This window comes from Somniosus microcephalus, chromosome 21 (genome assembly GCF_052327205.1).
Source record: "Somniosus microcephalus isolate GS21.2 chromosome 21, FLI_Smic_1.0, whole genome shotgun sequence".
NCBI lineage: Eukaryota > Metazoa > Chordata > Chondrichthyes > Squaliformes > Somniosidae > Somniosus > Somniosus microcephalus.
In genome coordinates, this window is record NC_141007.1 from 4,360,194 (window position 1) to 4,372,987 (window position 12,794).

At 53.9% G+C, this 12,794-nt stretch overlaps 1 protein-coding gene across 2 annotated transcripts in view; it reads left to right on the forward strand.

The window, feature by feature from the left end:
- xylt2 (xylosyltransferase II) overlaps nucleotides 1-10,521 on the forward strand; it is a 551,366-nt gene extending 540,845 nt beyond the window's left edge. For both annotated transcript variants that reach the window (XM_085963201.1, XM_085963202.1), the window contains exons 10-11: nucleotides 7,717-8,050; nucleotides 9,538-10,521. In XM_085963201.1, the coding sequence (XP_085819327.1) occupies nucleotides 7,717-8,050; nucleotides 9,538-9,860 (657 nt within the window). In that variant the 3' untranslated portion in view covers nucleotides 9,861-10,521. The remainder of the gene's footprint in view (nucleotides 1-7,716; nucleotides 8,051-9,537) is intronic.
- The last annotated feature ends 2,273 nt before the right edge of the window (nucleotides 10,522-12,794 follow it).

Consider the following 12,794-nt stretch of genomic DNA (forward strand, 5'->3'; position numbering starts at 1 on the left):
ACGGGGCGGTGAGATTAGTTTTGGATTGATACAGGGCTATGGGAAGAGAGCAGGGCAGTGGGAGTAGTTTGGGATTGGTACAGGGCTATGGGGAGAGAGCGGGGCAGTGGGATTAGTTTGGGATTGATGCAGGGCTATGGCGAGAGAGAGCTTGGCAGTGGGATTAGTTTGGGATTGATACAGGGCTGTGGGGAGAGAGTGGGGCAGTGGGATTACTTCAGGATTGATACTGGGCTATGGGGAGAGAGCGGGGCAGTGGGTTTAGTTTGGGACTGTTACAGGGCTACGGGTAGAGAGCGAGGCAGTGGGATTAGTTTGGGATTGATACAGGGCCATGGGGAGAAAGCGGTGCAGTGGGATTAGTTCGGAATTGATACAGGGCTATGGGGAGAGAGCGGGGCAGTGGGATTAGTTCGGAATTGATACAGGGCTATGGGGTGAGAGCGGGGCAGTGGGATTAGTTTGAGATTGATACAGGGCTATGGGGAGAGAGCGGGGCAGTGGGATTAGTTTGGGATTGATACAGGGCTGTGGGGAGAGAGCGGGGCAGTGGGATTAGTTTGGGATTGATGCAGGGCTATGGGGAGAGAGAGCTGGGTCGTGGGATTATTTTGGGATTGATACAGGGCTATGGGGAGCGAGCGGGGCATTGGGATTAGTTTGGGACTGTTACAGGGCTATGGGGAGAGAGCGCGGCAGTGGGCTTCGTTTGGGATTGATACAAGGCTATGGCAAGAGAGCGGGGCAGTGGGATTACTTTGGTATTGATACAGGGCTATGGGGAGAGCACGGGGCGGTGAGTAGTTTGGGATTGATACAGGGCTGTGAGGAGAGAGCAGGGCAGTGGGAGTAGTTTGGGAATGGTACAGGGCTATGGGGAGAGAGTGGGGCAGTGGGATTAGTTCGGGATTCATACAGGGCTATGGGGAGAGAGTGGGGCAGTGGGATTAGTTCGGGATTCATACAGGGCTATGGGGAGAGCGCAAGGCAGTGAGATTAGTTTGGGATTCATACAGGGCTTTGGGGAGAGAGCGTAGCAGTGGGATTAGTTTGGGATTGAAGCAGGGCTATGGGAAGAGAGCAGGGCAGTGGGGTTAGTTTGGAATTGATACAGCGCTGTGGGGATAGAGCGGGCCGGTGGGATTAGTTTGGGATTGATACAGGGCTATGGGAAGAGAGCAGGGCAGTGGGATTAGTTTTAGGTTGATACAGTGCTATGGGGAGAGAGCGGAGCAGCGGGATTAGTTCGGGATTGATGCAGGGCTATGGGGAGAAAGAGCTGGGCAGTGGGATTAGTTTGGGATTGATACAGGGCTATGATGATAGAGCGGGGCAGTGGGATTAGTTTGGGATTGATACAGGGCTGTGGGGAGAGAGCGGGGCAGTGGGATTAGTTATTGATTGATGCAGGGCTATGGGGAGAGAGCGGGGAAGTGGGATTAGTTTGGGATTGATACATGGCTATTGGGAGAGAGCGGGGCAGTGGGATTAGTTTTGAATTGATACAGGGCTATGGGGAGTAGCGGGCCAGTGGGATTAGTTTGGGATTGATACAGGGCTATGGGGAGAGCGGGGCAGTGTGATTAGTTTGGGATTGATACAGGGCTATGGGGAGAGAGCGGGGCAGTGGGATTAGTTTGGGATTGATACAGGGCTATGGGGAGAGAGCGGGGCAGTGGGAGTAGTTTGGGATTGATACAGGGCTATGGGGAGAGAGCGGGGCAGTGGGATTAGCTTGGGATTGATACAGGGCTATGGGGAGAGAGTGGGATCGTGGGATTCGTTTTGGATTCACACAGGGCTATGGGGAGAGAGCGGGGCAGTGGGATTAGTTTGGGATTGACGCAGGGCTATGGGGAGAGCGCGGGGCAGTGAGATTAGTTTGGGATTCATACTGGGCTTTGGGGAGAGAGCGTGGCAGTGGGATTAGTTTGGGATTGAAGCAGGGCTATGGGAAGAGAGCAGGGCAGTGGGGTTAGTTTGGAATTGATACAGCGCTGTGGGGATAGAGCGGGCCGGTGGGATTAGTTTGGGATTGATACAGGGCTATGGGGAGGGAGCGGTGCAGTGGGATTAGTTTTAGGTTGATACAGTGCTATGGGGAGAGAGCGGAGCAGCGGGATTAGTTCGGGATTGATACAGGGCTATGATGATAGAGCGGGGCAGTGGGATTAGTTTGGGATTGATACAGGGCTATGGGGAGAGAGCGGGGCAGTGGGATTAGTTTGGGATTTATGCAGGGCTATGGGGAGAGAGCGGGGCAGTGGGATTAGTTTGGGATTGATACAGGGCTATGGGGAGACAGCGGGGCAGTGGGATTAGTTTGGGATTGATACAGGGCTATGGGGAGAGCGGGGCAGTGGGATTAGTTTTCAATTAATACATGTTAAGTCTGTGTGTCCCAGTTATGCTTATTATAAATCACTGGACACAGACCACAAGAATAACTTTAACAGGTCTTTACTATTCGGAGGTCAGGGCTGAACTGCCCAGCAAATCCCTATACAACACTTATATACCGGTGTGGTCACCACCGGTATTACAGTATACAGCAGCCAAGAGAAAGTAGTACATCTCTTAAGGTGGAACAGGTTACATCCACCACAATCCTCCCTTTTTAGCTTAACAGTTATGTCCCCATTTAACATAACATAATAACATATATATATATACAACTTCATGCAAAACAGTTCAAAGATTCAGTCTCTGAGGAGGCCTCCTGATTCGAGTTGGATAACGCCTTTCAGGGGTCTCTGATTCTCGTTGCTGGGTGACTCGTCTAGTTGGTCTCTTATGGATTGGACATCATCATCAGGTACATTCACCTCTGAGGTAGATGCTTCAGGTTCACTAACTTCTTCCACGGTTGTCTCTGCCGTAACCATGGGTTCGACCCTTGTTCTCGATTGTACCAGTTGGTCAGCATGACGCCGTATTACATTTTCACCAATATCTACCGTGTACATCAGGGGTCCTTGTCTGGCCCGAATTGTTCCCGATTGCCATTTCTCGTTTTTCTTTGCCCTTGTGGACCACCTTTACCTCTATCTTCCCGATGGGGTATACTCTTTGCCCCGTGTATGTTTTCAATACAATCTCCGTATCCCGTAGGGGAATATGTGGGAATAACCTTTTATAATCTTGCTTATTCATGACCGTCAATGCCAATCCAGTGTCCAATTCCATCTTCACTTGGACTCCTGCTATCTGAAGTGTGACCCAGATTGTTTGGAGGTCTGCTTCATTACCAACATTGTGTACTCTTAGACTACCCAGTTCATTACTGCTGGAGTCTGAATCTGACTTCTGTTCGTTCGAACTGTTCTCTGTCACCTTGTGTACCTTTCTGTACTTTTCCTGCGATGACTTTTTGTTGCTGGTCTTCTTTCCTGACCGGCATACTTTAGCTACGTGACCCAGCCTGCCACATTTTCTGCATTCCTGATTTTTGAACCAGCACTGGTTCTGATCGTGCGTTGTCTTTCCACAACGATAACATCTTACTGTACCCAAGACCATTTGATTGGTGCTGAGTTCCGGTGACCGTAGCTGCATTTCCGCAGTGCCTCTCGCTGTGGCTTCGTGCGATGCTGCAATAGTGACAGCTTTATCAAGCATAAGATCATTCTCCTCAAGCAGTCGCTTTTGTGTTCCTTCTTTTAACAATCCACACACAAATTTATCTCTCAGCGCATCTGCTAGTCCTGTTCCAAACTGACAGTACTTTGATAGCTTACGCAGTTCAATTAAAAATTCAGCGTTGCTTTCGTCTTTCAGCTGCGTTCTTCTGTAAAATTTAAATCGTTCCGCTATCATCAGCGGTGTGGGGTTTAAATGATTTTTCAGGACAGTAACAATATTCGCGAAAGTCTGATCCGCCGGTTTATCTGGTGATAGAAGGTGCTTCAATAGCCCGTATGTCTTCGCACCCATTGAGCTTAATAAGGTTAGTGCTTTCTCATCATCTGGTACCTTATTTGCTTTACAATAAACTTCCATGCGTTCTACATACGTGGTCCAATCTTCGATATCGCTATCAAAGGTATTAATGTTCCCATGTTTAGGCATCCTTGCAAGTTTTAAAATTTTTCTTTTTCTCAAAATGGCGGCTTCCCGCGCTTGTCTTCTTTCCCCGCCTACTAAAATGGCGGCTTCCCGCGCTTGGCGGTCTTTCCCGTGCTCGTCTTCTTCCCCCGCCGACTACAATGGCGGATTCCCGCGTTTGCCTTCTTCCCCCCACTGGCTGCAATGGCGATTGCCGTGCTGCTGCCGTCCTCGCCTCCCCAGCGGTTCTCAATTCCCCGACGCTGCTTTTACTCCCCCGCGGTTCCCGTGGGCATTCACGCTTCCCCTGCTGTTGCGCCTCTCAGCCCCGCATGCAGCCCGGTCCTTTACACCAGCTGCGTTTGAGTTCTCCGCGGCTCTCGTGCCTTAAGCTGCCCCAGTCGCTGCGCCTCTCAGCCTCGATTGCAGCCAGGCCCTTTTCACCGGCCGTGGTCGAGTTCTCCGCCTTTTTTCCTCCGTTTTCCCTCCCCTACTCCACAGTCAATGCGGCCGACTTTCTGCTCGTGTCGCTGATCGGCTTACCCACCACCGTGGTAGAAGGGATGATCACTGCCTGTCGCTGATGGAGGGCTTCGTGGTCAGAATTTTTCTTTTTAACCCGAGTTCTCGATGCCTCCCGTGCGATGGTGCTCAGCAGGATGTTGAGGGCGGATGCCTCTTCTCGACGCCCGTTCTGAGGACGAAGCTGCCTTGGATGTAAAACTGCCGCAGGGTAAGATCGGACTCGTCGCCACTGTTAAGTCTGTGTGTCCCAGTTATGCTTATTATAAATCACTGGACACAGACCACAAGAATAACTTTAACAGGTCTTTACTATTTGGAGGTCAGGGCTGAACTGCCCAGCAAATCCCTACACAACACTTATATACCGGTGCGGTCACCACCGGTATTACAGTACACAGCAGCCAAGAGAAAGTAGTACATCTCTTAAGGTAGTTCTCTTAAGGTGGAACAGGTTACATACACCACAATACAGGGCTATGAGGAGAGAGCGGGGCAGTGGGATTAGTTTGGGATTGATACAGGGCTATGGGGAGAGAGCGGGGCAGTGGGATCAGTTTGGGATTTATCCAGGGCTATGGGTAGAGGGCGGGGCAGTGGGATTAGTTTGGGATTGATGCAGGGCTATGGGGAGAGAGCGGGGCAGTGGGATTAGTTTGGGATTGATACAGGGCTATGAGGAGAGAGCGGGGCAGTGGGATTAGTTTGGGATTTATCCAGGGCTATGGGTAGAGGGCGGGGCAGTGGGATTAGTTTGGGATTGATGCAGGGCTATGGGGAGAGAGCGGGGCAGTGGGATTAGTTTGGGATTGATACAGGGCTATGGGGAGAGAGCGGGGCAGTGGGATTAGTTTGGGATTGATACAGGGCTATGAGGAGAGCGCGGGGCGGTGGGATTAGTTTGGGATTGATGCAGGGCTATGGGGAGAGAGCGGGGCAGTGGGATTAGTTTGGGATTGATGCAGGGCTATGGGGAGAGAGCGGGGCAGTGGGATTAGTTTGGGATTGATGCAGGGCTATGGGGAGAGAGCGGGGCAGTGGGATTAGTTTGGGATTGATGCAGGGCTATGGGGAGAGAGCGGGGCAGTGGGATTAGTTTGGGATTGATACAGGGCTATGGGGAGAGAGCGGGGCAGTGGGATTAGTTTGGGATTGATACAGGGCTATGAGGAGAGCGCGGGGCGGTGGGATTAGTTTGGGATTGATGCAGGGCTATGGGGAGAGAGCGGGGCAGTGGGATTAGTTTGGGATTTATGCAGGGCTATGGGGAGAGAGCGGGGCAGTGGGATTAGTTTGGGATTGATGCAGGGCTATGAGGAGAGAGCGGGGCAGTGGGATTAGTTTGGGATTGATACAGGGCTATGAGGAGAGAGCGGGGCAGTGGGATTAGTTTGGGATTGATGCAGGGCTATGGGGAGAGAGCGGGGCAGTGGGATTAGTTTGGGATTGATACAGGGCTATGGGGACAGAGCGGGGCAGTGGGATTAGTTTGGGATTGATACAGGGCTATGAGGAGAGCGCGGGGCGGTGGGATTAGTTTGGGATTGATACAGGGCTATGAGGAGAGAGTGGGGCAGTGGGATTAGTTTGGGATTGATGCTGGGCTATGGGGAGAGAGCGGGGCAGTGGGATTAGTTTGGGATTGATGCAGGGCTATGGGGAGAGAGCGGGGCTGTGGGATTAGTTTGGGATTGATACAGGGCTATGAGGAGAGAGTGGGGCAGTGGGATTAGTTTGGGATTGATACAGGGCTATGGGGAAAGAGCGGGGCAGTGGGATTAGTTTGGGATTGATACAGGGCTATGAGGAGAGAGTGGGGCAGTGGGATTAGTTTGGGATTGATGCAGGGCTATGGGGAGAGAGCGGGGCAGTGGGATTAGTTTGGGATTGATACAGGGCTATGGGGAGAGAGCGGGGCAGTGGGATTAGTTTGGGATTGATGCAGGGCTATGAGGAGAGAGCGGGGCAGTGGGATTAGTTTGGGATTTATCCAGGGCTATGGGGAGAGAGCGGGGCAGTGGGATTAGTTTGGGATTGATGCAGGGCTATGGGGAGAGAGCGGGGCAGTGGGATTAGTTTGGGATTGATACAGGGCTATGGGGAGAGAGCGGGGCAGTGGGATTAGTTTGGGATTGATACAGGGCTATGGGGAGAGAGCGGGGCAGTGGGATTAGTTTGGGATTGATACAGGGCTATGGGGAGAGAGCGGGGCAGTGGGATTAGTTTGGGATTGATACAGCAAGGAGCCAGCGCAGACGCGATGGGTCGAATGGATTCCTTCTGTGCTGTGACTTTTCCATGCTAGTAATACAGTGATTTAACACACCGGCCATGTTCCTTTCGGGGCTGGGCTCAGCTACGGCCCAGACTGACCGGATGGAAGTCTAATTTCTACGGTGGATCTGTAACATCGCCCCACCTGAGCTCATCTACTACTGAAACCCTCATCCATGCCTTTGTTACCTCTGGACTCAACTATTCCAACACACTCCTGGCCGCCTCGCTTCTTCCACCCTGCATAAACTTCAGCTCATCTAAAACTCTGCTGCCAGTCTTCTAACTCTCACCAAGTCCCGTTCACCCATCACCCCTGTGCTCGCTGACCTACAATGGCTCCCAGACCAGCAACGCCTCGATTTTAAAATTCTCATCATTGTTTTCACATCCCTTCATGGCCTCGCCCCTCCCTATCTGTAATCTCCTCCATCCCCACGATCCTCCGAGATATCTGCGCTCCTCCAATTCTGGCCACTTGAGCATTCCTGATTTTTATCGCTACCCAATCAGCGGCCGTGCCTTCAGCTGCCATAAGCTCTGGAATTCCCTCCCTAAAGCTCTCCACCCCTCTCTTCCTTTAAGACGCTCCTTAAAACCTTCCTCTTTGGCCGAGCGTTTGATCACCTGACCTAGTATCTCTTTATGTGAGTCGCTGTCAGAATGTTATCTGATTACGCTCCTGTGAAGCACCTTGGGACGTTTTGCTACTTTAAAGGCGCTAGATAAATGCAGGTTGTGTTTGGGACTGAGGACTATTGGTGGGGTAGAGCAGAGGGAGCTGGAGTGCTTGGCGCTCGATGTAAAGCTGTTCAGTGCTTTGCTTTGATTTTTACAGTCTCTGAGTGGAGCTAATCCCTGCCTTTCGTTGTTTAGGTGGGAACGGAATGGGATCCCAAGGAGCGGCTGTTCCGTAACTTTGGCGGTTTGATCTCGCCCTTTGACGAGCCCATCGCCATGCAGAGATGGACCAAAGGCGCTAACATGACCGCCACGGTAGTGTGGATCGATCCCGCTTACATCATTGCAACGTCCTACGACATCACGGTGGATTCAGAGGCCGAATACACGCAGTACAAGCCCCCGTTAAACCGCCCGCTGCGGCCTGGGAGCTGGACCGTGCGGGTGCTGCACCTGTGGGTCCCGCTGGCTGAAACCAAGTTCCTGGTGGTCCCTCTGGCCTTCAGTGGGAAGCGGCCGCTCAGAAAAGGTGCGTTAAATCCTGCACGACATTGAGGCCACAATCTGTCTGCCAGTCCCGCACTCGCCCCTGAGGGGCAGTACTGAGCACAGGCTGGGCTGCACTGGCCCACTCACTTTGGATATTTCGACGTATCTCACAAATGTGAAGAGACTGGAGAAACTGGGGTTGTTCTCCTTGGATCAGAAAAGGTTATGGGAAGATTTAATAGAGGTGTTCAAAATGATGAAGGGTTTTGATAGAGTAAATAAGGAGAAACTGTTTCCACTGGCAGAAGGTTCGGTAACCAGAGGTCACAGATTTAAGATCATTGGCAAAAGTTGCAGAGGGGAGATGAGGTGAAGTATTTTTACACCGCGAGTTGCTGTGATGTGGAATGCGCTGCCTGAAGGGGTGGTGGAAGCAGATTCAATCGTAACTTTCAAAAGGGAATTCAAAGAGCCAGCCCAGGCACGATGGACCGAATGGCCGCCTTCTGTGCTGTGTGATTCACTCACAAATAAACGCGGCTCTGTGTTTAAATGGGTTCGTAGTGCGTCTCACTATTTGTGATCTCACTCCCGATGTCTCCCTGGCTGTCATAAGGCTGTGAATGGGATAGGTGGAGGCTGTGAGCTGTTCTCCCGGCTGTGCTGTACATTGGGAAGGCTGTGAATTACTGGGTCCCAACTGACTGACAGCATAAATAAGGCAGGAGCTCTCCCTCCCCCATACTCTGGAAGGCTCGGTGTGTCCAGTGTTGTACTGAGCCACCCAGATCAGGAGTGCCCCAGGCTAGTCCCTGGTCTGTGAGGAGGGTTGTCGGGATTACACCCTGACCTAGTGAGATGGGAAATCATCAAAGCAATCCCACTCCTGATCCCTGTACTGGGAGTAACTGGCGCAAACTGCTTGAGCCTGGCAAGTGTAGGATCAGACTGCGAGTCCCCCACAGTGGAATGGTTATGGTGCAGCCACTCCTCGGGATCCCATTCCATTCCCACATGAAAAAAAAAGAATTTTTATTTATATAGCGCCGTTGGCAACCTCAGGATATCCAAAGCGCTTTACAGCCAATGAAGTACTTTTGAAGTGTAATCACTGTTGTAATGTAGGCAACACGGCAGCCAAACTGTGCACAGCAAGGTCCCACAAACAGCAATGTGTTAAATGACCAGAGAATGTTGATTGAGGAATAAATATTGGCCAGGACACCGGGGAGAACTCCCCTGCTCTTCTTCGAATAGTGCAGTGGGATCTTTTACATCCACCTGAGAGAGCAGACGGAGCCTCGGTTTAACACCTCATCCGAATGACGGCACCTCCAGACAGTGCAGCACTCCCTCAGTACTGGAGTGTTGGCCTGGATAATGGGCTCAATTACCCCAGCAAGGGTCTCTCCTGTCAGGGGAGGGAGGTGGGGGAAACCTGACATTGCTCAGTTGATTCTGGTAACTGCCATTCTCAGAGTTAATCAATAAAAACAAACCTCTTCTTCTCTCCTTTCTGTGATCCAGGACAAGACCAGTGGTTACACGCCGGCCCACCGAACAATGAATATATGGAGCAGAGCTTCCAGCGTCTGAGTGGAATTCTCAACCTCCCTCCGTCAGATGTGGCTGGGAAGGAAGCTCTCCGCAACTCTCAGCTTGTTGGCAAACAGCTGGAATCCTGGGTGTACGAGAGCGTTGGAAAGTTCTGGTCAGCTACTGACACCTGCGTGGTGGATCCATCACTGTGCCCGGCACTGCCACCCTGTCAAAAGACCGTCTGGAGTTCCCTATCTGACGACCCCAAATCTGAACTGGGACCAGTCAAAGGTGATGGGCGCCTGAGGTAGCACAGGAGGGGTGGTCGGGGGGGAGGGACGCAGGACTTATCCCAGCAGAAAGAAACCTACCTGTGGACTGGCGAGTCGGTCCAGTGCTTTGTCAAGATTGGCACTGGTAGATACAGGAGTGACTTCGATGTGTTAAAAAGACCGAACGTTTAAGAAGGAGAAGCAATTGGCTACAAATACCCCAGACCGCGAAGTCGTCCCAGTCCAATGCAGCGATCGGGGCTTCGGCGGGAGTTGGACTGAGGTGTCTGTCCTTGACACATTGGTGGCTTTGAGAGGGATGGCAAGACAGTAGGCCCTGGTGGAATGGCCATGAGCCTGGGGGCATCCCCAACATTCCCGCTTTCACATGACTGCCTCTGAAATCTTAGTTTCTCAGCACTTTTGCTGGCATCTGTTTTGTGGTGAATTTGAGCAAACCATCGCTAGGTGGAATGAAATGAAATGATTTGATAGGTGGAAAACCATCACGAGTGCCCTTAGAGGGAGAGTCCCACTAACTTCAGATGTTAAAGATTTATTAACATATGGCCCCAACTTCAGAACACTTTATAAAGAATTACCGTTTAAAAAAAATTCTGTCTTCAGTTTGTGCTCATCAACCAGAGATATGTCATTGCTGGGGAATGGAGCACGTTCCATCTTACTGCACCCCGTGTCCCCATCACACACCCCCCGGGGCACGTTCCATCTTACTGCACCCCGTGTCCCCATCACACACCCCCCGGGGCACGTTCCATCTTACTGCACCCCGTGTCCCCATCACACACCCCCCGGAGCACGTTCCATCTTACTGCACCCCGTGTCCCCATCACACACCCCCCCGGAGCACGTTCCATCTTACTGCACCCCGTGTCCCCATCACACACCCCCCGGGGCACGTTCCATCTTACTGCACCCCGTGTCCCCATCACACACCCCCCGAGGCACGTTCCATCTTACTGCACCCAGTGTCCCCATCACACACCCCCCGGGGCACGTTCCATCTTACTGCACCCCGTGTCCCCATCACACACCCCCCGAGGCACGTTCCATCTTACTGCACCCAGTGTCCCCATCACACACCCCCCGGGGCACGTTCCATCTTACTGCACCCCATGTCCCCATCACAAACCCCCCCCGGAGCACGTTCCATCTTACTGCACCCCGTGTCGCCATCACACACCCCCGGGGCACGTTCCATCTTACTGCACCCCGTGTCAGCATCACACACCCCCCGGGGCACGTTCCATCTTACTGCACCCAGTGTCCCCATCACACACCCCCGGAGCACGTTCCATCTTACTGCACCCCGTGTCCCCATCACACACCCCCCGGAGCACGTTCCATCTTACTGCACCCCGTGTCAGCATCACACACCCCCCGGGGCACGTTCCATCTTACTGCGCCCAGTGGCCCCATCACACACCCCCGGAGCACGTTCCATCTTACTGCACCCCGTGTCCCCATCACACACCCCCCGGGGCACGTTCCATCTTACTGCACCCCGTGTCCCCATCACACACCCCCCCGGGGCACGTTCCATCTTACTGCACCCAGTGGCCCCATCACACACCCCCCGGAGCACGTTCCATCTTACTGCACCCCGTGTCCCCATCACACACCCCCCGGGGCACGTTCCATCTTACTGCACCCAGTGTCCCCATCACACACCCCCCGGGGCACGTTCCATCTTACTGCACCCCGTGTCCCCATCACACCCCCCCGGAGCACGTTCCATCTTACTGCACCCCGTGTCCCCATCACACACCCCCCGGGGCACGTTCCATCTTACTGCACCCCGTGTCCCCATCACACACCCCCCGGGGCACGTTCCATCTTACTGCACCCCGTGTCCCCATCACACACCCCCCCGGAGCACGTTCCATCTTACTGCACCTCGTGTCGCCATCACACACCCCCGGGGCACGTTCCATCTTACTGCACCCCGTGTCCTCATCACACACCCCCCGGGGCACGTTCCATCTTACTGCACCCCGTGTCCCCATCACACACCCCCCGGGGCACGTTCCATCTTACTGCACCCCGTGTCCCCATCACACACCCCCCGGGGCACGTTCCATCTTACTGCACCCCGTGTCCCCATCACACCCCCCGGAGCACGTTCCATCTTACTGCACCCCGTGTCCCCATCACACACCCCCGGGGCACGTTCCATCTTACTGCACCCAGTGTCCCCATCACACACCCCCCGGGGCACGTTCCATCTTACTGCACCCCGTGTCCCCATCACACACCCCCCCGGGGCACGTTCCATCTTACTGCACCCAGTGTCCCCATCACACACCCCCCGGGGCACGTTCCATCTTACTGCACCCCGTGTCCCCATCACACCCCCCCCCCCGGGGCACGTTCCATCTTACTGCACCCCGTGTCCCCATCACACACCCCCGGGGCACGTTCCATCTTACTGCACCCCGTGTCCCCATCACACACCCCCCGGGGCACGTTCCATCTTACTGCACCCCGTGTCCCCATCACACACCCCCCGGGGCACGTTCCATCTTACTGTACCCCGTGTCCCCATCACACCCCCCGGGGCACGTTCCATCTTACTGCACCCCGTGTCCCCATCACACACCCCCCGGGGCACGTTCCATCTTACTGTACCCCGTGTCCCCATCACACACCCCCCGGGGCACGTTCCATCTTACTGCACCCCGTGTCCCCATCACACACCCCCCGGGGCACGTTCCATCTTACTGCACCCCGTGTCCCCATCACACACCCCCCGGAGCACGTTCCATCTTACTGCACCCCGTGTCCCCATCACACACCCCCCGGGGCACGTTCCATCTTACTGCACCCCGTGTCCCCATCACACACCCCCCGGGGCACGTTCCATCTTACTGCACCCCGTGTCCCCATCACACACCCCCGGGGCACGTTCCATCTTACTGCACCCCGTGTCCCCATCACACCCCCCCGGGGCAC